Source organism: Stegostoma tigrinum, chromosome 22 (genome assembly GCF_030684315.1).
Source record: "Stegostoma tigrinum isolate sSteTig4 chromosome 22, sSteTig4.hap1, whole genome shotgun sequence".
In the NCBI taxonomy this organism is placed as follows: domain Eukaryota; kingdom Metazoa; phylum Chordata; class Chondrichthyes; order Orectolobiformes; family Stegostomatidae; genus Stegostoma; species Stegostoma tigrinum.
The window spans coordinates 16,115,681-16,141,865 of NC_081375.1; the positions used below are offsets into that span (position 1 = coordinate 16,115,681).

The 26,185-nt window shown below is 40.9% G+C and overlaps 1 protein-coding gene across 1 annotated transcript in view; it reads right to left on the reverse strand.

The window, feature by feature from the left end:
• LOC125463872 (dynein axonemal heavy chain 17-like) overlaps positions 1 to 26,185 on the reverse strand; it is a 364,283-nt gene that overhangs the window by 272,695 nt on the left and 65,403 nt on the right. The window contains exons 9-15 of the mRNA XM_059653668.1: positions 24,230 to 24,478; positions 23,230 to 23,352; positions 20,207 to 20,554; positions 14,567 to 14,658; positions 12,624 to 12,750; positions 9,970 to 10,122; positions 5,190 to 5,315 (exon numbers count right to left, since the gene is read on the reverse strand). Of these exons, the coding sequence (XP_059509651.1) occupies positions 5,190 to 5,315; positions 9,970 to 10,122; positions 12,624 to 12,750; positions 14,567 to 14,658; positions 20,207 to 20,554; positions 23,230 to 23,352; positions 24,230 to 24,478 (1,218 nt within the window). The remainder of the gene's footprint in view (positions 1 to 5,189; positions 5,316 to 9,969; positions 10,123 to 12,623; positions 12,751 to 14,566; positions 14,659 to 20,206; positions 20,555 to 23,229; positions 23,353 to 24,229; positions 24,479 to 26,185) is intronic.

Below are 26,185 nucleotides of genomic sequence, written 5' to 3' on the forward strand. Positions count from 1 at the left end.
GAATGGCTTTGTGAGGGGCAGGTCATACCTCACAAATCTTATTGAGTTCTTTGAGGAGGTCCTGGCAGCATCCTGGTAAACCTCTCTTACAAGGAGAGGTTGACTGAGCTCAGACCTTTCTCTCTGGAGAGGAGGAGGAAGAGAGGTGACCTGATCGAGGCATAATGAGACGCATGGATAGAGTCGATAGCCAGAGACTTTTCCCCAGGGCAGGATTGACTGCCACGAGGGATCATAGTTTTAAGGTGTTAGGAGGAAGGTATAGAGGAGACGTCAGAGGGAGGTTCTTCACCCAGAGAGTTGTGAGCGCATGGAATACTTTGCCAGTGGTAGTAGTGGAAGCAAAGCCATTTGTGACATTTAAGTGACTGCTGGACAGGCACATGGACAGCAGTGAATTGAGGGTAATGCAGGTTAGGTTAGGTTAGGTTATTTTATTTTTGGATTAGGATTAATCCACGGCACAACATCGTGGGCCAAAGGGCCTGTGCTGTGCTGTACTTTTCTATGCTCTATGTTCTATGTTCTAAACAACCTCACTTTAGAAGCCTCCCACATATCTAATGTGGATTTACTCTCAAACAGCTGCTCCTAATCCATATTCCCCAGCTCCTGCCAAATTTTGCTATAGTTGGCCTTTCCCCACTTCAGCACTCTTCCTTCCGGACCACTCGTCTTTGTCCATCAGTGTTCTGAAACTTACGGAATTGTGATCATTATTCCCAAAGTACTCCCCTATTGAATCTTCAACCACCTGGCTGGGATCATTCCCCAACACCAGATCCAGTATGGCCCCTTCCCAAGTTGGACTATTAACATACTGCTCTAGAAAACCCTCCTAGATGCTCTTTACAAATTCTGCTCCATCTGAACCGCAAACACTAAGTAAATCCCAATCAATGTTGTGAAAATTAAAATCTCCCATCACTAACTGTTGCTCCTACATTGTTCCATAATCTGTCAACATAGTTGTGCCTTTATCTCACGCTCACTGTTAAGAAGCCTGTCATACGGCTCCAACATCATTACTGCACCCTTCCTATTTCTGAGCTCTGCCCATATTGCCTCACTGCTCGAGTTCTCCATAGTGTCCTCCTTCAGCACAACTGTCATATCCTCTTTGACCAGTAACGCAACTCCTCCACCCCTTTTACTTCCCTTTCTATCCCACCTGAAGCATTTATATCCTGGGATATTTAGTTGCAAATCTTGCCCTTCCCTCAACCAAGTCTCAATAATAGCAATAACATCATACTCCCAGGTACTAATCTAAGCCCTAAGTTCATCTGCCTTACCTACTATACTTCTCGCATTGTAACAAATGCACCTCAGACCATCTGTCCCTTTGCGTTCATCATCTGCTCTCTGCCTACTCTTCCCCTTCGTCACACTGACTTCATTATCCAGTTCCTTACAGGCTTTAGTTACTACCTCCTTACTGACGCCTAACTCCCACACCCCTGCCACATTCATTTAAATCCACCTCAACAGCGTTAGCAAAAGCAGCCCCTAGTACATTGTTTCCAGCCCTGCCCAGGTCTAGACCGTCTGATTTGTACTAGTCCCACCTCCCCCAGAACTGGTCCCATTGTCCCAAAAATCTGAACCCCTCCCTCATGCACCAGCTCTCAAGCCAATCATTTATCCTCTCTATTCTTTCATTTCTACTCTGACTAGCACATGGCACTGGTAGCAATCCTGAGATTACTACCTCTGAGGTCCTACTTTTTAACTTGGTTCCTAACTTCCTAAATTCTGCTTATAGGACCTCATTCCATTTTTTTACCTATATCATTGGTGCCTATACGCACCACGACAGCTGGCTGTTCACCAACCCCCTTCAGAATATCCTGCAGTTGATCTGAGACATCCCCGACCTGTGCACCTGGGAAGCAACATACCATTCAGGAGCCTCATTTTCGACCACAGAACTGCCTACCTACTCCCCTTACAATCGAATCCCCTATGTCTATAACCCTTCCACTCTTTTTCCAGCCCTTCTGTACAGCAGAGCCAGCCATGGTGCAATGAACCTGGCTACTGCTGCCTTCCCCTGGAGAGCCAAGTCCCCCAACAGAATCCAAAACGGTATACCTGTTTTGGAGGGAGATGACCGCAGGGAACACCTGCACTGCCTTCCTAGGTCAGCACAACATCGAGGGCCGAAGGGCCTGTACCGTGCTGTAATGTACTATGTTCTATATCTTCACATCTTCTTTGACCACAGGCGAGGTTCTAGAGGACTGTAAAGGTGCTGATGATAGTCTGGAGTTCATCCTCGGAGTTTGCAAATACGCAAGCATCATCCAGTAACTGCAGCTCAATGAAATTTGTTGGGGTGATGTTGGTTTTGGTTTGAAAGGGTTGGCATTTGCATAATTTCCCATTGGACCTTTAGGTTAGCTCCACTGCTGTGGAGACCATATCAGGGGTGAGATGAAGCATTGCCATGTGGCAGATTGAAAACAGTGTTAGGTCGATTTTGCAAATCTGTTTGACACTGGTCTGAATGGGGAATGGGTCAGTGGTGTTACCATTCGTCATTACCAGAACTTTCATGTCATCGTGAAGCAGGCAAAGGATGTTAGAACATAGAACATAGTACATTACAGCACGGTACAGGCCCTTCGGCCCTCGATGTTGTGCTGACCTGTCATACCCATCTGAAGCCCATCTAACCTACACTATTCCATGTACATCCATATGCTTATCCAATGTCGACGTAAATGTACCTAAAGTTGGCGAATCTACTACCGTTGCAGGCAAAGCGTTCCATGCCCTTACTACTCTCAGAGTAAAGAAACCACCTCTGACATCTGTCCTATATCTTTCACCCCTCAATTTAAAGATATGCCCCGCCGTCACCATCTTAGGAAAAAGGCTCTCCCTATCCACCCTTTCTAACCCTCTGATTATTTTATATGTTTCAATTAAGTCACCTCTCAACATTCTTCTCTCTAATGAAAACAGCCTCAAGTCCCTCAGTCTTTCCTCGTAAAAATTGGGGGTTCACTCCATGGTGCCAGGCCCCCAGGTTGTCAAATGTCATGGTGAAGTCAAAACAGAGAAGGATGTTCCATAATGCTTCCCAGTTGACAATATCAAAGTCTCTTACAAGGTCAAAGATGGTTTTTTTCTGCATTTCTTCTGCTGCAGTCACTAGTGGAAAAGCATGCCTGTGGTGCCACTCCATGGCCAGAAGCTGCACTGTGATTCCAGGAGGAGTTCCTCAGACACAGGAAGGAGACAGATGAGGAGGGCCTTAAAGAAGACTTTTCCAACAGTCAACAGCGTGGAGATGCTCCTGTAGTTATCACAGTCAGACTTAATCCTTTTTTTGACAATGTTCACAGCTGTGGCATTTCAGAGCTTTGTTAGGATGTTCTCCTCCATCCAGATAAGGCAGGCAAGAATATGTAGATGCAGCAGGAGCTCTTTGCCCTCACAGTTTAATGCCTCATCAGGGATATTGTCTGCTCCAGCAGCTGTGTTGTTCTTCAGCTGGCGACAGCAACTCTATTTTGTGCAGGGCTGGGTGTTGCTGAGCTTGTAGTGTGCAGTGTGCAGCATGCAGTCAATGATGCTCAGATAGATTAAGGAGCTTTGAAGTGCTTCTTCCGGCATTGTTTATTGATTCCTTTCACTTTGATGAGAGTCACTCCGTCCTTGACCAGATTGGGGTGGGGTCTTGGGTGTTTGGTCCTTAAGTGGTTTTGACAGCACAAAAGAAACCCTACATGTCATGGCTGTCGCCCATTTTTAGGCCCACTCCACCCATCACCTGTTCTTTATGACTTGGCCTTCAGTTGCCTGCAGATCTGCCTTTTCCAACACCCATATATCTCTATTTTGGACATCAAACTTGAGAGAGAGAGAGCGGGGGGTGTGTGTGTGTGAGAGTGTGTGTGTGAGAGTGTGTGTGTGAGAGTGAGTGTGAGAGTGAGTGTGAGAGTGAGTGTGAGAGTGTGTGTGAGAGTGTGTGTGAGAGTGTGTGTGAGAGTGTGTGTGAGAGTGTGTGTGAGAGTGTGTGTGAGAGTGTGTGTGAGAGTGTGTGTGAGAGTGTGTGTGAGAGAGAGAGTATATCATTATAACAAAAGTATGAAGATTTCTTGGAGAGGGGATTGAGTTTTATTGTCAAAATGGCATAAAATTGGATCTAGATTAAGCGTTTGTATGATAGAAGCCAGAATCTGAAGTACAATTCTACCATTCCTAGGTTTACCTCTAAAAAGCAAGGCAATGTGGCAACTCTATGATGTGCACATTGTTTGAGACAAAAACTGCAGATGCTGGAATCCAACATAGACAAAGAAGAGACTGGAAGAACACAGCAAGCCTGGCAGCATCTGGAGGAAAGGGGCAATCAATGTTTCTGGTATTTTTGGCATCAAAGAATACATGGTTGCATAGGTTAGTGAATTCACACCAGAGATAATGGGAACTGCAGATGCTGGAGAATCCGAGATAACAAAGTGTGGAGCTGGATGAACACAGCTGGCCAAGCAGCATTATAGTGACCTAATTGTAAACTACAGCTTATTCTACGTGTTGCTTCTATTTGTCAAATATAATATCTCTAGATCCACGTACAAATATACAAGCTAAGAGCAGAAGTAAGTCACTCAATCTCTCGTGGATGGATTGCAGTTTAATAAGACCCTGGCTGACTGGATTGGAAACTCAATTCCACATTTCTCGCTAAATTTGTTTACCAGGAATCTATCTATTGCTATCTATTGCTGCCTTAAAAATATTCAATGATTCCGTTTCCACCCACTTTGTGGAAGTGAATTCCAAAGATCAATGACTTTATGAGTAAAAATCTGGCTTTTCTCTGTCTCATTGGGTGACTCTTCCCATAAAAGGAAACTCCACACTTTCAAGACATCTCAGAATATTACATGTTTCAATAAAGTGACATCTTACAATTTGAAACTCCAATGGATGCCAGCTTCACCTGTCCAACCTTTCCTCATCAAACAAACCATCTAAAATATGGATGGATATAATATGTAATATTAACCTATAATAACATTCTATTTACTTTTCAAATTACTTACTGTACTTGCTACCTAGTCTTTTGTGGTTTATGCACTTGGCCATCCAGATTCCTCTGTAACTCACCTCCCAAAATGGATAATTTCTCAATTTAACCATTGGATATTTCACACATTTTGTCTTTACTGTACCTGTGCAGGGTATTCAAATATCCATTGCTCTCGAGGCTTCTCTTCATAAGCTACTACAGCCTCAGCAATTTCATGACGCAATGTGGCACACATTCTGTCTAATAGCCGATTTAACCAAATTTCAACCTACAAGCAATACACAACAAAAACAAGTTGAAAACAAACATAATTAGAGACAAAAACATAAGAAAGAAACAAAGCATTTCATTGCAGAAGCTGACCTTTCAAAAGTCAAAGGTTTCACAGTTAATCAACCAAGTGAGCCATAATCACTGGTTTAATACAGAGAAATTCATCAGTGAATTTACGTTTAGGAAGGTTGTGCAAACAGCAACGTGATAACCACCAAATAAACTTTCTATTTTAATTTTGCTTGATAGATTAATGTTAATCCTGACACCAGGAAATATTTCCTGTCCTTCTTTGAAAAGAATAATGGGATCTTTCACATTCTACCTGATCTGGCAGTTTTACAATTCATCAGATAGATGAGAGTGCAGCAATCCTTAGTGTGAAATGATTGTGAATGCTGGGGATGTGAAACAAAAACAGAAATTACTGCAGAAACTCAGCAGGTCTGACAGCATCTGTGGAAAGAAAGCAGAATGAACTTTTTGAGTTCGGTGACTCTGCATAAGAACTGTTAGCAGTTAGAAGTTCTGAAGAAGAGTCGCCAGACTTGAAACAGTGGCAGAGTTTCTCCAGCGATTTCTGATTTTGGTATGTCATACGTCAGAGTCATACAGCATGGAAATGGACACTTCGGTCCAACCAGTCCACGTTGACCATGTTCCCAAACTAAACTGGTCCTGGATGTGAGTTTGCTCGCTGAGCTGGAAGGTTCGTTTTCAGACGTTTCGTCACCATTCTAGGTAACATCAGTGAGCCTCCGACAAAGCGCTGGTGTTATGTCCTGCTTTCTATTTATCTGGTTAGGTTTCTTTGGGTTGGTGATGTCATTTCCTCTTCTTTTTCTCAGGGGATGGTAGATTGGCTCCAAATCAATGTGTTTATTGATCACATCCAGAACCTCAACCTGAGCTACAAATCTTCTCAAAACTCGCTAAACTGATCCTACCTGCCTGCGTTTGGCCCATATCCCTCCAAGCCCTTCCTATTCATGAACATATCCAAATGTATTTTAAACATTGTAATGATGCCTGCATCCATCACTTTGTCTGGCATTTCTCCACACACGAACCACTCTGTGTAAAAAAGTTGCCCCCTCTCCTTTTAAATCTTTCCGCTCTAAACTTAAAAATATGCCTCCTTTTTTGAATTGGTGTACGGAGGAGAGAGGAAAGGGTTTTGGGTTTGGGGTCACAGGAGGCATGGGGACAGAGGAAGTAAAAATGGGGGATTGGCTCCCAGTAGCCCTGTCATTGCCCATACTGAGAGGCTTTGATTGAGGGCCTCATACAGTTCCCCACCTCTGCCAGTTGACAAGATTCATTTGTAGGGCATATAACATGGATGCAGGGCTGCTCTTAGTTCGGACAATCCCAACACTGGTGGGCTGAGGCCCTTAAGTGAACTTTATGAGGGCTCCAACTGGTTGAGGGGCAAGAAGAACCTAATGGTATAAAAACTGAAATAACTGCAGATGCTGTAAATCAGGAACAAAAGCAAAGTTGCTGGAAAAGCTCAGCAGGTGTGGCAGCATCTGTGAAGAAAAAAAACAGAGGCAACGCCTCAAGTCCGGTGCTCCCCCTCAGAACCAAGGAAGGGTCATGGGCCCCTGAAACACCAACTCTGTCCTCCTCTCCACAGAGCCCCTCCAGCAATGCTGTCCTGGTTTTGTGTGTGTGTGTGTGTGTGTGTGTGTGTGTGTGTGTGTGTGTGTGTGTGTGTAAGAGCCTTGTCGTGACAGAAATTGTATACGTCGTCAACGGGCCTAATTACATCTAGCTCAAGATCACCATCTCTGAGAGAACATAAGCTTGGGACAGCCAGATAATACTCAGTGATAACAGAAAGAAGATCCCAAACTGCATGAATGCATGGAATGGACTATTTGTTCCATCTCTCTGTCTAATTTGGCCCAAATCATCGACTTTTGCATCTACTGAAGTCTTTAAGTTTGAGTCAACTACTTCTTTGAAATCCGTCTCATTTTAAGTAGCTCCATGCCTTTTGTTGGGCATAGGCAGCAATTACATTGCAAATCATCTATATTTTCCTGGAGTAACAAATAGGCTATTGCTGGTGTGGATACTGTCAGGAGCCTGCTGTGAGTTTATAACACTCATTAAATCCCAGTGACCATGGTCGTGTTGGGGTTATGGCAGCCTGTACAAGACACTTTTTGATTCTTTGAAGTCAGAAAAGGATGTTCTAGCTTGTAAACACAACTTTGCTAGAATTTAACAACACTTTGATTCAATTCAAACAAGCAAACTATAGAGGTAAATGGTGAGTAAGTGCATGAAGGGCATTTCGTAGCCCCATAATGCTAATGCTGAACTTTACACTAGTTAGGCTATTTGATCTAAAGGAAATCAAGTACATCTAATGCTGTTCCCTTGGAAATCAAATGTTTACCATACAAAGGTCTTTTGAACGGTTAGAACATAAGTATGAAACAGTATGATTACTTGCTAATTTATCAAAGTGCAGAATAGGTGACATTAATAAAACAGCTAAATGCAGTGATGGGAAATCCTTCACGGGAAAGAATGTTTTATGGACATAAGAAAACAGTTCTTCTTATCCAGATAACTGAAAAATATATGGCTTTTTGCTATTAATTTAAAAGCTTTACAGCTCACTTACTTCCCCTAACGATCACAAAGTAATCATTTGAAGAGAAAGCACTGTTGCAAAACAAATCTATGTCTTTGGAGGTAATTTCTTGTTCGACAGGGTCGGAGACAAATGATTCACTGCATAGATAACAGTTTGTTCAGTTTATTAATATTTCCTTTTATAGTTTCTTTTTCATTGTGGAGTCTTGGTATATTTCTGTTGTCAGTTCAAAACATAATGTACAGTTGCCGGTGTTAGACTGGTGTGTACAAGGTCATAAATCACATAACACCAGGTTATGGTCAAACGGGTTCATTTGAAAACACAAGCTTTCGGAGCTTCACTCCTTCTTCAGGTGTCAGTGCCACTAATCCCTGAAGAAGGAGTGAGCTCTGTAAGCTTGAGAGTTCAAAATATAGAAACGGGAGGGCAATTAGAGCCTTGAACTTGTTTCGTTGTTCATACATATCATGCCTCAATTGTAATTTCAAGCCTTACATAAACTGCTAGTTCAAGGCTTAGTTGAAACCCTGAACAAAAGGAGCTGGCAATTATACTCAAGGAGAGCACCTTTTGGTATTTTCCAAATTTGGTACCATTACATTGAGTGAACGATTATATCATAACGGGAATAGGCCATTCAGCTGCTTGAGCTTGTTTTTGTAAAATTTCTCATTTGGCAAATACATTGTTCTTGTTTTCACACATGACCTTTATTACTGTGTAAATCTACACTTAAAAAACAAAATCTGGCTCTAGTAATATTTGTATTTGAGCTGTTTCATTGAAGATACTAAATATCATTTGCACATTTGATCTTACAACCAACGAAAGATCATCCTTCCTTTGTGACAGGAGAACAAACATTAAGTAGGCTAATTAATGACACAGGAGAATAGTCTTAAAAGGAATGTTGGAGTTGGCTGGGCTTATAAATCCTAGAAATTAGAAGAGTGATTTAATTGAAACAAAATTCAGAAGGGCCATGACAGTGTAGATCAGGCTTGTCCACTCAGGGGCTGAGGGCCACAAAATGGACCTGCCAAGCCTTTGTTCAGAATGTAGAAGTATCAGTGGCAGATTTATGCAGGTAGATTCTCCTCCAATTACAAGTGGTTTCCCATTCTGTCTCCCATAAATGAGGAAGAGAAACAGCCTCTAATAGGAGGAGCTGTGAGCTGTGTGACTTGTAGCTTCATGAAGCTTCAGGTCTGCAAAATGGTCTCAGTGAGTTTGCAATAGTGTAGGATGGGAAAGAGATGGCAAGGGGCCAATGCTAGCCAGGCAAGTACAGAGAAGACAAACTCTCAGATGGAACATTCTCTCATCTAGCTCGGGTAGCCAAGAAGAAATTGTCAAGAATTGTGGAGCAATGTGCTTGGGGTCAGAGTCCATGGGTAAGCATGTGTGAGAATGAATGAATGTCAGCAGAAAGGGAAAGTGGAAAGGAGTGAAAGTGAATGGTAGGCGGAGTGGTATGAGAGAAAGTGTAAGGATGGAGTGAGGGAGGGTTTTAAGGGTGTTAAGGGATTGTGAGGATGGGACAGAAGGAAATTGTGGGAGGGGAAATGTATGAGGGAGGATAGTAGAAGGTGAGAGGGAGGCAGAAGGAAAAATGTGTGTATAAGTGAGAGAGAAAGTGTGTGAGCAGGTGGGAGATGGAGAGAGGATGTGAAACGAGAGCCAGAGTGAACTCACATACCCATCATTTCTCCTCAATCAAATATTGTTTCAGCAATCCTTAGTACTTTCTTATTGTGCACAGAAAACCCAGATAACATATTCAAGTCTGTGAATTGGTGTTCAACCAACTGACAGGACAATGTCACACATCTCCATCCACCCAATGTCAGAACTAATTCTGGGACCCGACTGTAACCTGAGGAGTGGTTGGGTGGTCTGGTGGTGAAGCAGTCTCCGGCTGCAAATTTCAGAGAGAAAGCCTGCTAATTGTCTGCAAGGTGAAATGGCTACCAATTAGTAGCAGCAGAATTGATGCATAGAGTAATTCAAAAATTGATGTATTGACAGTCACCTGACCAGTGCAATCGCATGGTTTATCAAATGGCACATATTCATTTTCTTTACTGTACATGCCAATGCCAACTTTCATTGGATTGTTATCTGCGTCCAATTGGAACTTCAGTTTAGCCATATTATCAAATAGCTTGGACAAATGTTGACTCACCTATAACATAAAGGAAAATTAATCACCACAATAATGAGATTTTCCTCAATAAACCATTCATACACACTTAGGTAACAATGCATATGTCATGTTAGAAATTATTCTAGTAATTTTGCACAATTTCTTGCTACATAGTATATAACCTGTTTCACATCCAAAAAGGATGAAGAGTGATCAGAAGTTTTGTTTTAATCCATGTGGTCTTATGTTATAAAATTAATAATGGTTGAAGATGGTTACTAGCATGTTCCAGACACCACCAGTGGATAAAAGCAATGCGACAATGCACCATGCTCCTGAAATGTCACCAACTTGCATTATGTAGACATTCTAGTCAAACCCACAAAATAGAACTGCAAACAATGCATCTCTGCAGCTAGAAGAATGCAGTGAAATGTTCAAGATGTCACTAGCAGCTTCACAGTTTATTTCCTAAGACACACAATGGGTTACGGACAGCTGCATTAAAGGCATAGCACTAACTAAAACTACTCACTTTGAATCCCCAAACATATAACTGAATTGTTTTTTTAATCGCTTCAATTCATCCTTGGGCTATCATTGGGTCAGAAAACAGCAAACAGTTCCAGGCTTAGCTACACACTGTCTCTACTCTTGACCTCTCTCAAAATCTGATTTCCAGAAAGAATCCAGTTTTTGCCTGAAAAGTGAACTAAATTCCAACTTATAAATGTATATTACTATACCCTCAGCTGCATTCACTACATTTGAATGTCTATGAATGTTTATCACTGAACTAATTTGAATGTCAATCACTGGACATTGCTTACTTCTGTAAATCATTCACCTTATCTGCACCCCTCATGATTTTATAAACCTCTATAAGGTCATCCCTTGGCCTCCAATATTCCAGGGTTAAAAGCCCTGGCCTATTTGGCGCCTCCAGACTCTCCTTAAAGCTCAAACCCTCTAGTCCCAGCAATGTCCTTGTAAATTATTTTTGCACCTTTTCTAGTTTAACAACATCCTTCCTAAAACAGGGTGACCAGAACTGTATGCAGTCTTTATTGGCCACACCAATGTCCTGCACAGCCTTAGCATGAAGTCCCAGCTCCTATACTCAATGCACCGTCCAGTGAAGACAAGCATGTCAAACCCCTTCTTTACCACCCTGTACACCTATGTTTCCACTTTCAAAGGAAGTATGCACCTGATCCCCTCAGTCTATTTGTTCAGCAGTACTCCACAGGGCCCAAGCATTACCTGTCCGTGTCCTGCCCTGTCCTACACTGTAAATCTGCCATAAATTCAGTGTCCAGGTTGTGGAACTCCCACTCTAACAATACTTTGGATGAAAACAGCCTCAAGGATATCATAGATAATGGGAACTGCAGATGCTGGAGATTCCAAGATGATAAAATGTGAGGCTGGATGAACACAGCAGGCCAAGCAGCATCTCACCTCCCAGTCGCAAACCATTTCCACTCCCCCTCCCATTCTCTTGATGACATGTCCATCATGGGCCTCCTGCACTGCCACAATGATGCCACCCGAAGGTTGCAGGAACAGCAACTCATATTCCGCCTGGGAACCCTGCAGCCATATGGTATCAATGTGGACTTCACCAGTTTCAAAATCTCCCCTTCCCCCACTGCATCCCTAAACCAGCCCAGTTCATCCCCTCCCCCCACTGCACCACACAACCAGCCCAGCTCTTCCCCCCCACCCACTGCATCCCAAAACCAGTCCAACCTGTCTCTGCCTCCCTAACCGGTTCTTCCTCTCACCCATCCCTTCCTCCCACCCCCAGCCGCACCCCCAGCTACCTACTAACCTCATCCCACCTCCTTGACCTGTCCGTCTTCCCTGGACTGACCTATCCCCTCCCTACCTCCCCACCTACACCCTCTCCACCTATCTTCTTTGCTCTCCATCTTCGGTCCGCCTCCCCCTCTCTCCCTATTTATTCCAGTTCCCTCCCCCCATCCCCCTCTCTGATGAAGGGTCTAGGCCCGAAACGTCAGCTTTTGTGCTCCTGAGATGCTGCTTGGCCTGCTGTGTTCATCCAGCCTCACATTTTATCATCAAGGATATCATCACTGACTCTCCAAGTTCAATTAGACAGTTGCCATAAATGTTAAAATTGGCAGAGATACTTATAAAAGGGATAAAGGGAAACTATAAAGGGATTTTTAAAAAATGCCTTTTATCTCAGTTTAAGAGGCTACAACATGCAGTAGAATCAATATTTTTACAAAACATATGGAACAGAAAATTATGAAATTAATATTAAAATAGATGGTATTCAGAGTACTTCAGACAAGAACACAACATTGAATTCACAACAGCAACTCGAACTGAGTTTGATTTTCCAAGGTGGAATGTTATTTTTAACTGTAAATTTGGTGACTATCTAATTATGCATTGAACAGGTTTGCTTACTTTACTTATTTGTCTGAAAAAGTTACATATAGTCAGAACTGCAAATATCGCAAATATTGTTCATTATAATACTGAAAATATACATCAAAGTGCCTCACCTCCATAGGGTTGTTACCATTAGATAATATATCTAGCAGGTCTGCAGAAGATATAAAGTAGAATCTAGGAAAGGCCAGTCGTTTTGTTTCAAGATATTCAGCCAAGGCTTTCTCACAAAGAGTTAAACTAAATTGAGAACACAAAAATTAAAAGGATTTTCTAAGCATCGGAAATTGGAACCTTTAAACAATTCTGCAGATACTAGAAATTTAAATTAAAAACTGAAAATGCTGGAAACTCTCAAAAGGTCTTGCAATATACGTGGGGAGAGAGACAATGTTTGCAGGTGAAATTTCGTGCTCTCCCAATGGCAATTTTGATGGCAGTTGGATATTTAGTTAGATGGGGATCTTGCTACCTTCCTGCCTTGACCTTATTAAGTTCTAGGTGGGAAGCTTTCTTGCCTCACCTCCACTGGAGGTTTCTAACTGGACAATGAATCTCCACAAGGGCTTAATCACATATAATGGTTATATTAGGAGGCCAACAGGAAACTCTGATGTGTTAGCTTGTGGGTACCCAGGTAGGGCCCTTCATTCAAAGGCATTCTATGCCTGATTGAAAGGCACAGTAACAGAAGGTGAAGGACCAGTGAGAGCCATTCGCTGTCCTGATCTTTCATTGAGCACACTGTGCAAAAATAGGCCATTTAATCCAAGTTCTAGAAATGTTCAAGTGGACTTGTGTAAGGGGAACAAACTGCCTTGTGATATATGTTAGAATTTATTCTCATGGCTCCTATGTCCAAACATTTGTGAGCTGTTGAAGACACATAAAAGCGATGTTCCATTTTGCACTTGTTTCTCAATGAAGCATAAATTCAACAGCTGGAAGAGTGGATTACTGGACTTAGATTTTGTGAATACACAAAGAAAAGTAGCAGGCATCAGTTGAAGTTACGAAATAGCAACTCAAACAAGCAAGTTCAGTTTAACTAACAAATTGAATGCCCGAATAAATCCAGTCTTTGTTAACATTTTTATCATGAGAAAAAGGTTTGTTGATGAAATGAGTCTTAACCTCTCAACCTGTGCATATTTCTGGTAGGTAGATTATTCATTTATATTCTCTGAATTATCATCAACGTGCTCACATCTTAATATATCCTCTCCATAGATGCTGGCAGACCTGTTGAGTTTCTCTCGCAATTTCTGTTCTTGTTTCAGATTTCCATCATCTGCAGTTCTTTGCTCTACTTTATCATACACTCTGGCACCTGTTCAAATTCACTTTTTACATGGAGCAGATTAATGTGCTCTCTTTTTGCAACATGCTAGTTGAGGAATATGTCAATAGATTCTCGACCACTGTTGACCACAAGCCCACCTTCACTGGCCAAGACACATTTTGGGATTTGAACAATGTTGTTAATGGGTCCCTAGTTATATGTTCACACTACAAGCTTAATTTGCACATCGAAGCTATCCAACAGGACAATGCTATCCTGATCAGGTTGGTGTTGACTGTCTGTATGCAATCTCACAAATGGGTCAATAATGACACATTCAAATGTGAAACGTGTCCAATTTATCTCAGTTACAGGGAAAGGCAAGGCGTCTCAAATATTTGAATAATAGGTTAAGCAGTGCATTTCATGCTGGTGCTAAGCAAATGGGAGTGATATTTCCCTCTAACAAAATGCAGCTGTTAGTCCAAAAAGGCATCTATATTTACTACGCGATTGAGTAACATTGCGCGTGCGTTTCAGTGCAAGTACTGTGATTTGGCTGTGGAACCCCACATTCAGTTTACTGAATCAAACAACATGTTCTGTTGTTCATAATAAGCACAGTGCACATTATACATAGCCAGCTCACAAAATTGGGATAAAAGCATCTGCAGGTGTGGTTTTGCAAGTGGGCAGTTCTTGGCAATAATTAAAAACTAAAAGAAAATAAGCCTCCAGTAATATAAAAAGAAGATAAATTAAGCAGCCACTAACCGTCCCTGTATTTCTTCCAATCTGTCATACAAACCAGGTTTATTTGTTGCTACAACTACATTTGGAGTCTTTATTGCATCTGCCATGATTTCCTGCAGAGTACAAAACGCTACATTAGCCACCAAACAATGTATTTTTAATTCTTCAATTGTCCTTCATACATTAGTTGGACTAAGTTCACAAATATCACAAATGCAAAAAACGGCATTAGTTTGATAATATTGATCTGATGTTATAAAGTCTTCCATTTAATTCTGCCATTCTTGTTCAATACATAAATGATACCTCCCAAAGTCAGATTCACAAATGGCAATGCTACATCATCACAAATTATACTCAAGTCCCAAATATCTTTTGATAGGCTTGTGTCACATGTAAGGCATTTCCACTTGAAGAATAAAACTTACATAAATAAATTTTCTAATGACAGCTATTTGAAACTAATACCAAGAGCAATAACAGTTTTCATTTATATAAACTTTGACATGGAAAGATGTCTGAAAAAACTTAACATGGTTGTACTCAGACAAAAATGGACAGTGAGACAAGGTGATATTATAAGAGATGTTCAGAAACTTGATCAAAGAAACTGTAAAACACAAGAACAGAAGTATCTCATTCAGTCTATTGAGTCTCCGTTGTCATTCAGTGAAATCATGGCTCACCTGATCATCCTCTAATCCATTTTCCTGTCTTTTCATATGATTCTTGATTTGTCTATTGATTAAAAATTTGTCTTTTTCAACTTTAAATATACTTAACAATACAACTTTCAGCCATCTGCAATAAACAATTCCATGATGCACTCCTGTCTGAGAGAAGATATTACTTTTTATCTCTGTCTTAAATGGGCATGCACTTATTCTGAGATTATGCCCTCTGGTCCTGGAGTCTCCCACAATTATGAATTGAACTAGTATCTTTTGCCTTTTGTGGGAGTGAATTCCTTCCTTCTACCACACTGTGTTGTAGAATTATTTCCTACTTTAAAGTGGTAGAAAAAAGTTTGTTCAATTGCTCGTTGGTGTCAACGTCTTCCCAGAACAATGACAAAATAAATCTCTATCTCGGTCCACTTTATATTTCTCTTACATGTACCGCGTGGGTCAATTGCAAGTCATGTTTATATCTGTCAGTCATCGATTTTCTCCTCCACTCATATTTCCTTACACAATTGCCTCTTTCTGTCATGTCCATGAATGATGTGATCAAATTACTATATTTTATTTCTTTGTTATGCACCTATTTCCTCTCTTCTCCAGCTTATTTCCTTACTCTGTCTATTGCATCATAAACGTCTTGAAAACTTTGAATCCTTTCAGTTTAGCAATAGCCTGTTTCAAAGATTGTTCAAATTTCCAAGGTGTATAAGATCATTGTTTATATGTATCACCTTAGCATTCTTTTCTTAAGATTCAGGTTCAATTTCTTTGCTATGAACATATTCTCCATTCTGACAAAGTTCACTTCTACAAATCTCATAATTAGGTAGATACGATAATATTTATTCCTTTATCTATGTTATCCCCTATTGCTACTGTAACATTTCTCATTTCGTACTTCCATTTGAATGTGCCACAGTGCTTTGATCTGTTTGCTAATCGCCCCTGCAGTCTGTGCCCATACCAGGAGAAAGAATCTTGTCCCTTTTGGACAAGGCAGTGGCTGAGGCTCATCCAAGATAAATTCTGGATCCCAATGCCTGCCTCACTCCCAGTGACACCCACCTTTCCTTGACCACAGACCAACTTTAATGCAATTAATCTAAGGGATGTGACAGTCACCTGAAAAAGAGTGTCACAGTAACTCTCTACATTCCAGATTTATCATAATGCCCACAGCTTGGACACCAGTTCAGCAATTCTGAGCTGAATTTCCTCAAGCACAAAATATTTCCTACAAATGTGGTCATCTTGGAGAGCACCAGTGTCCACACAGGTGGGGAGGTAGGAGGGGATAGGTCAGTCTGGGGAGGATGGACAGGTCAAGGGGGCGGGATGAGGTTATTAGGTAGGAAATGGAGGTACGGCTTGATATGCCTCCCCACTGCATCCCAAAACCAACCCAGCTCGTCCCCACCTCCCGAACCTGTTCTCACTCTCACTTATCCCCTCCTCCCACCTCAAGCCGCACCTCTATTTCCTACCTACTAACCTCACCAGGAGTGTATAAAAAGGAAGAAAACAAAATGTTGATTCGTTAGAGGATGAGGATGGTGAATTACAATCAAAAGCCGGGAAATAGCAAAGACTTTGAATAAATATTTTGCATCTTACTTCATTGTTTAAAAAAAATTCTAATAATGAGAGAAAATCAAGGGACTTAAGGGAGAGACGAAGTTAGAATAATCATCAAGACAAACATAACATCTCTACGCAAAAACGGAAGTTGACAAAACGCATGGAACTGTAGACTTGAGGGGCAGTGGCATAACGTTATTGTCATTGAAATAGTAATCCACAGACTCGAGTAATTTTCACTGCGCATGAGTTTGCATGTTACCACGAAGGATGATGGAACGTGAATTTAATTCATACACTTGAATTTAAAAATAAATGCCAGTTTAATAATAATGATGAAACCATTGTCATAAAAACTCATCTTGTTCATTAATAGTCTTTCGGGAAGGAACATCTGCCATCCTTACGTGGTCTGATTTACACATTGTTCAAAAGCCATTGTAATATAGTTGACTCTTAAATGCCCTCTGAAATGTTCTAGCAAGTCACTCAATTGAATCAAACCACAACAAAGTTTGACGAAAGTAATGATGTCAGGCAGATCACCTGACTGACCGATGCGAAGTAACTCCACAGAGGTCAGTAACTCATCATCAGGTCACCATTTATTTACTTCTCCATAGTACTTGACAGTGATTCAGGATTCTCTGAGCCAACTCTCAGAGTCAACAGAACCTCTGACACACCTGTTCATATCTGTCAGCCAGGGCTCCCTGATTGGATCAAGTTAACAGCCCCAATCAGGGAATTCCTATTCTATAAAGTCCACCTGGCTGACTGCATTACAATCACTAAATCCCTTTCCCTCTTAAGTCTGAGGACGTAGGTCCATTCTTTTTCTCATGTTCCCTTCTGGGACAATTTTACACCTGGTCCAGCTCCTCCGACAGCTTCAGATACGGACGGCACATACCAAATCGTATTCCAACTCTTGCATCCTCTTCTTCAGGCGGTAAGGGCTTTGAGCTTGCGAATTCTGCCATCTCCATCTCAGACCCCAAGATAACGTCAACACTAGATGGAGGGGGAGAACTCATAGGTTCGAACAGCCTTTCCAGCTGTTCTGAAGGGTTATGAAGTATGGTTTGCTCCTGCACAGTTTGCAAGTTTGCAGCATTCATGAGGACTACATGCTTATTCAGGACTGCTTCACCTACATGAACTTTATACGTCACATGACCTGACCTCAGGTTGACCATGCCTCTTACGCATGCAGGGCCATGTCATGGTTCCTACACAAAATTCATCCTCTGAAGTAAACTATCTTTTTCGCTTAGAGGAATCTTGTGTCTGGCATTTGTGTTGCTGATGCAGTTTCACCTCACGGCCAGGTCCAGGAAGATCAGATTTAACCTGGTGTAGAGTCTTCTCCCCAATAGCAATTCTGCAGGAGCTATCCTTGCAAGAGGAGTCGTCCGATAATCAAAATAGGAACTGGGACAGTTTGGTATCGAGTGAAGCTGTAGGTTGTTTCCTTAAACCTGCCTTCAAAGTTTGGACCGCTCTTCCCACCAAACCATTGTATAATGGATGGTATACAGCTGTCCTTATATGCCAAAAGCCACTCGACTTTGGGAAATACTCAAATTCCCTGCTGGTAAATGATGGCCCATTGTCTGTGACCAACACTTCCAGGAGTCTGTGTAATGCAAAAGGTATTTGCAGTTTTTCTGTCATTGTCCCTTTGCTTAACAAATGAGTTTGATGCACTAATGAGCTCTGAGCCCATGAAAGGGCCTGCACAGGTGAGCGTTTCTATAATACAATCTATTCGCAAATAGGGGACTGCCTATAGCTAAAGGAAGAGGAGCATAGGAAACACTATACTGCAGATTAATTAGTTTGCACCCAATAACAGCATTTGATGAGCAAAAGGGATATGCAGTCATTCTCAACATTCATTATGGTTTGCAAGTTTTTAGAATATTGTCATCTTTTCTTTGATGAAATGTTCTCATCACTGCCAAAGCCAGTATTACTTGCCCAACCTACATTGAATTGAATGGCTTACTCTAGGCAGTTAAGAGTTACTAATGGATTTGGAGTGAAATACTCACATCATGTAAGGATTTCAGATTTCCTTCACCAAATGTCTGCGCTGAACCAAAATAAAAATATTGTGGTTGGTTGGCTCACTGAGGTGGCTCATTGTTTTTCAGCAGACATTTCATTACACTGCTGGGTAACATCACTTCCAGTTTTCCTTCGCAGTGGAGTGTATATGGGGTCAAGCTGTATGTGTTTGTTGATGGCTTTCTTCATGGAGTACCAGGCTTCTAGGAATTCCTGTGCTTGCCTCTGCCTTGTTTGTCCCAGGATCTTGGTGTTTTCCCAGTCAAATTGGTAAATCTCCTTATCCACTTGGAGAGAGATGAGTGAGTATTGGTCATGTCTTTTTGCAGCCAATTGATGTTCGTGTACCCTTGTTAATTTCCTTCCTGTTTGTCCGATGCAGTGTTTGTCACAGCCTCTGCAGGGAATCTTGTATACGACACTGATTTTGTCCACAGTGTGTTGTGGGTCTTTGGTTCTGGTGAGCAGTTGTCATGGGTTGATGTGGGTTTGTGTGCTACTCTGATGCCCAGTGATTGTATGAGTCTTGGGGTCATTTCAGATGTGTTCCTGATGTAAGGTAGCATGATGAGTGTGTCGGGGCATGTAGCATCTTCCTGATGTTATTCGTGACAACTGTGAGGCTGTGACAAACATAATTTCCTTCCTGTTTGTCTGAAGTAAACAACAAGGGTACATGAACATCAATTGGCTGCAAAAAGACACAACCATACTCACTCATCTCTATCCAAGTAGATAAGGAGAACAACCAATTCGACTGGGACAACACCAAGATCCTGGAACAAGCAAGGCAGAGACAAGCGCAGGAATTCCTAGAAGCCTGGTACTCCACAAAGAAAGTCATCAACAAACACATAGAGCTCGACCCCATATACACTCTACTGCAAAGGGAAACCAGAGTGAGGTAATCCAGCTCAAAGGACTCCAGAGATCAAATAACAGGTGGAAAACACAACAGCGCCTCATCAGAGGCTGCACTGATGATGTTAACTAGCAGGGTAATGAAACATCTGCAGAAAAACAACAAACCAGCTCAGCAAGCCAATCAACCACAACATCCACAACCTGAGCTACAAATCCACTCTAAAACCTAGCAAAATAAGAATAGTTTCACGGCCACAATTACTAAAATGAGCTTCAAATTCCAAATTCCATTAATACTCCACCAGCTACTCTGGTTAGATTTGAACCCATATCCCCAAAGACATTTAGTTTAGCCTGCTGAGTAATAAAATCAGTGCCTGTCTCTCCCTTTAAATGACACATTTAGAACAATAGCTGGCTAATTAAAGAATGGTTTTATGTTTTTGTTATGAAAACTACATACTTTAAAGTCAACATCAATTGCTTCAAAACGCTTGCTGTCCTCAGGCAGCTGCATACGGATGTCTTCCGAACCGATAAAAATGCTTTCAAGGTGAACCCAAGTTCTCTGAACCTCAAACCAGATTGAAATGACTGCATCTGCAGTGGATAACTTTTGCTGCCAGCTGGAGACCTCCTTGAGGAAATATGCAATATATTTAGAAGTTATTAAGTTTTGCAACTGAACTTGATTGTCCTCCAATGTCTCTACTAGATCATCACTTCCTTTCAATAACATAATTCCTGTCCTGCCATGAACTTCATGTTCAAATTCCATTGCACTCCAAATATTATCGAGCTGACCCAACACCTGTAAAATACAGAATTTTAAAAGATTGTTTTGTTAAAGTTAATCAATTTAGCCTTTTGAATTTGTAATTTTTGATGTTTAGCTTTAATAAAAGATGCACACATAATAACTCCAGTAAATACAGAACAAGCAATGGCATAGTAATAAAGTGGGTGGTTGTTGGAACTCAAGTGGAGGCTGGATTCACTGTGATGACCTGCATGGCTGAAAGTTATGTGACTAGCATATTTGGGGAAGTCGTCACATGGCAGCTTAAGAGCATAGAGGAATGTAGCTGTCAAGAATATTAAAAGTACCAGGCAATTAGTATAGGAGTCCCTTGAAATAATCTTGCTCGCTAACTGGTTTTCAGGTTGGATACTGGTAAGGACAATTGTTTCTCAGAGGAGTGGAGTTAAAGCCAGGTCAACTACATCATGGCTGTGCTGACAGGGACGATAGAAGTGGCACAGCAGTATTGATAGGGAATTCTTTAGTTAGAGAATCATATATATATTTCTGTAGCCATTGACATGACACCAAAATTATATCTTGCCCTCTGGTGCTGGGTCAAAGGATATCATGGATTTCAGGGCAGTCTTCAGCGGGAGGGAGAACTGACAGAGATTGTGGTTAATACTGGTGTCAACAACGTTTATAGAAAGGGGTTGAGGTCCTGAAAGTAAATTTCAATTAGTTAGGAAGGAGACTGAATAACAGTACCTCAAAAACACTGACCTCAGAATTTCTCCCAGTTCCACATTAGTCTATATAGGAATAAGAGAACCGAGTGCCTGAACTTGCAGCTGGAGAACTGCTATAAGAAAGGGGAAGGGTATCAGATTTCTGAGGCATGGGGCATAGTTTTGTGGTAGATGGGATCTGTACATTAAACATCCTCACAAGGACATTGATAGTGTAACTGAGAAGGATTTAAACTAAACTGGCAGGGGAAAGGAGGCTACGAAGGAGTTCAGGTTAAAGCAAAACTGCTTAAAGCAAGTAGAAAAATAGCAAGCACGAGCAAAGTCCAGATGAAGAAAAACATGAAATGGGATCACAATGTAGAATATTATTAACAGGGCAGAATTAAAGGCACTCCATTTGAATGCATGTTACGTTTACAAAAAGGCTGATTATTTAAAGGCACAAATTGAGGTGAATAAATGCAATATACTTGCCATTCCAGAGATGTACATAACATACGGTGGATCAGTGGTTAGCACTGAAGCCTCACAGCGCCAAGGACCCGGGTTCGATTCCCACCCTGGGCGACTGTCTGTGTGGAGTTTGCACATTCTCCCCGTGTCTGCGTGGTTTCCTCCGGGCGCTCCGGTTTCCTCTCACGGCCCAAAGATGTGCAGGTTAGGTGGATTGGCCATGCTAAATTGCCCGTAGTGTTCAGGGGTGTGTGGGTTATAGGGGGATGGGTCTGGGTGGGATGCTTCAAGGCGCGGTGTGGACTTGTTGGGCCAAAGGGCCTGTTTCCACACTGTAGGGAATCTAGTCTAATCTAATCTAAAATATGTACATGAATATATGGCAACTAAATTGGGAACTGAACATCCAAGAATGTTTGCAAGTTAGGAGGGATAACCAAAAGCCAAAAGGAGGGAGTAACATTCCTCAAAAGAACAAGATCAGTTGTACATTTTTAAGTTCTTCAAAAGAACAAGATTTGGAATCAGTTCAGGTGCAGAAAAAATATACAAGAATGTTGCTAGGACTGAAGGGAGAGGCTGAATAGACTGGGGTTTCTTTCCCTGCAGCCTGAGAGGCTGAGGGGTGACCATATAGAGGTTTATAAAATCATGAGGTATACCAATAGGGTGAATAGCGGGGCATCTGGATGGATACATGAATAGGAAATGTTTTGAGGGCTATGGACCAAATACTAGTAAGTCAGACTAGATTAATTTAGGATGCCTGGTCAGCATGGACAAGTTAGACCGAAGGATCTATTTCTGAGCTTTACAACTCTATGACTAAGACTGTAAATCTCCCCACCAGGATATTAGCTTCCTTCCAATTCAGGTGCAACCCTTCTTTATTTTTCAGATCACCTCTTCCCCAGAAGAGATCCCAATGGTCCAAAAATATGAATCCTTGTCACATTCACCAGCCCCTCAGCCACGCACTCATCTGCCCTATCCTCCTATTCCACTTCTCACTAGCACGTGGCACCAGGAGTTATCTAGGTATTATTACCTTTGGAGGTGCTACTTTTTAAACCTCCAGCCTAATTTCCTATATTCTCTCCGTAGAACCCCATCCCTTTCTCTACCAATATCAATGGTATCAATGTGTACAATGACCTCCTGCTGGTCTCCCCTTTCAGAATATTTCTCAACCGCTCTGACACATCCTTGACCCTGGCACCAGAGAGGCAACATACCATGCTGTTGCCTTTGACTGTCAAGATAAATATTTTCTCACAGGTCACATCCAGATCAATTTTGAGAGAGTCACCTTTAAGTAATATTTAGTCATTAAATTGGGTATTTTGACCTGATGCATAATTTAAGAATTGGCAGGGAAATGTGACCACATCCGGTTGGATTTTCAATTTCTGGAAAGTGCAAATTCCTAAAATCTGCCCTTACTGCGTGATGAGCACACTGATGAAAATGGAAATTTCTAAGAATTTAGGGGTTTGCATCAATCCTCTTTCTCAAAATGATTAATGAATCCAATACCTTTTCCATTCCAGATTCTTTTACAGATTTATCAACAATGTTGCGTACTTCATCCTCAAAGTTATGCAATTGCAGACTCAATAAATCTGCAAGTGTCGTTTCTTCTGACATCACAAAATTGACCTGTAAAAACAATGAAAGAAAGGAAACAATAGTTTCACATTTTCTCTGCACTTCTTAAAATCAAATTTCTCTTCTTTACAAAAATCAAATTTCCCTTTCATTTCTAAATACACTGAGTATGTGTTGCACGTGTCCTCTTCTGCCTCATTAAAATTGTGATCATCTACTTCCGACACACTTTTCTCAGTAGAACTGCCAAATGTAACAAAAAAATGGAATAGAAATTCAGGAGAATTTTCTCTCTCTTTAGCCAAAGACACTGGGGATATATTACTACTGCTGCATATTGATGGATCAGCTGAGATCATCAAACAGCACTTTGGATCTTCTTATACAGTTTAACTATAAACTGGTCTCAAAATTCCTCGAACTCAATAGAGTAGAAGTTAAGCTTACATGCATAGTGCATACAGGATTACAAAGTGGACTTTGGCAGTGCAGGGATTCCTCCCCATTTAGAATTTCAGCAATGAAGGGCATCAGGAGTTCAAAGGTTTCCTCTAGAAATTCCTCACTATGCCATTGAAAGGCCTCAGTTAATATCAGGAATGTATTGAAGGTATCTTAAAGGCCTCATCTATTTATTAGAATAAGGCTATCAATGCCAAGCAAGAATGATTAGCTTTATTCTGTTTTCAAATCAAGCAAATGATAGAAATAACAATTCATTTGTATTTAGTGAGGTTCAGCCCAATGTCACTAAGCCTGAAGAGCAGAAAAATAAGGCAGAAGTGTACAGGACTGTCAGATTGCATCTCAGGAGCTTTTCATATCTAGTGCTTTAAATAACTCGAAAGAGCAATGTATGACTGGATATTGTAGAGCCACACTTTTAGCATTTATATATAAAAGCAAAATATGCCTCATTGCTCGGTACCTTTGTTGCCTGCATAAGTTGTTGCCAGTGACGTTCCCTTATAGCTGGGTTCTGCAGTTCACTTACAGCTTTCAATGAAGTCATGGTGTTCTTTATTAAATTGTCTAAACCAGAATAAACATCCCATGCTCTTATTTCTTTATCCATACTTCTCAAGTCTTTCACAAATTTCTTACAATCTGCATCCATGTTCTCCACACTAATATTTTTCCATTTGGTGGTCTTCCAATCTTCAATGGTTAAGCTAACCTGCAGATTTGAAATAATTTGTGAAAACAATGATGCATTTACTGCATATACTTGTGTAAAAGTCAAGTTTTGAAAAGGCTTGGCCAAAATATTAGATAGCTGACTTCTGCTAGAGTTATCCATTCAAAGGGTTAACTCTGTGTCTTTGAAACTGCTGAACTACTTTTTGATAACTCATGAGACTAGTTGCTGGCCATTGTTCTAAATTTTAAAAAGAACCAGCTATACCAGGCTGTCTACTTATGGGCTGAGTTCCCAACAAAACTACCACAAGGTGCATGAAAAATTAAGGATCTTTGGGGCAAAAGCCAGGAGGGAGGAAAGGAGTGAATTATATATGCAATTAATAGAATTTTTTTATTCACTCATGGGATATGCGTGCCTGTAGCTGGCCAGGATTTATTGCCCATCTCAATGTGCCCTTGAAAATATGGCGGTGAGCTGCCTTCTTAAACTACTGTAGCCCACGTGCTGTAGGTAGACCCATATTGCCCTTAGAGGGAATTTCTTTACATTACGTTAATTGTATTTCCTGTAACTTTTTACTTTTCAAGTATTTACTCAATTCACTTTTGAATGTTACTGTTTCATTGTTCCCGTCATCTTTTCAGGCAGTACATATTAACTTTCTACAGGTAAAAACATTTCACTCATGTCATATCTAGCTCTTTCGCCAATGGCCCTGAACCGTAACTGGCATTATTAACCTCGCTGTTGCTGGAAACAATACCTCTTTAGTTGCTCAAATAAAAGCATTCAAATTATTTTATTAGCCCTATCTAATCTCCAATTAATGTTATGAAATCTATATGTAACATTCCAATGCAAAATGTGCCATATAGAAATGGTCTATTTTTGTGAAGGAATTAAAAATTAACTTGGTTTATTTTTGGAACCAAACCTAAAATCTAGTATTTGTCAGGTGACTAAATCCTCGTGGAGTATTAATGAAACCTTGTTTATACTGTTGGGTTTATAACAGGAGAAACAAAATATTAAGCCCTTAGCTCTAACAGAGTCTACAATGAGCAAGTTTTAAAAAATTTAGTTCAAGAAATTTTGGACTCAGTTTGTAGGACACCTGACTGGGGTCAGACCAAATAGAAACTCTCTTAGATTATTTAGAACAGTAAAAGGAATAAGTTACATCAGCGGAAGAGTTTAGTTTGTGAAGTTTCTAGACTAGGAGTTATTGGTTAGAATTCTGCAGATTATCAAGAGACTGGGAAATTTAAGCTCTTGGGGTGTTAACATTTGAGGGGAAGAAAAACTTCACCGCTCACAAAACAGGAACCGAGAAGAAGCACTTAAATCAAATGTCTAGTTTAGACCCCGAGTAAAAATTTCTCTGGTCTTGAGTTACTGTAAAGTTATGATGTTGGGAAGTAGATAGGATTTTCATTTTGTAGGATTGATCGGTTTTGATGTTTTTCGAACTGTTATATTTAGATTGACATTTTGTTTCTGTTGTGATAAAGTTTGTTGTATGGATTTTAAAAATGGCAATTAATGTTTAGAGTTTTTTGGGAAGAGTAGATATAAAAGTAGGGTATATGAAATTGACAGTAGCTGTATGATATCATTAGGTGGGAGTTGCTTAGAGTAATTATCTGACATTTAGATTTAGAAAAATGGAAACCTGAAACTGAGAGGTGGCAGATCTAATTAGCTAAGATACAATTAGAACAAACTAGCTAAGATGCAAGT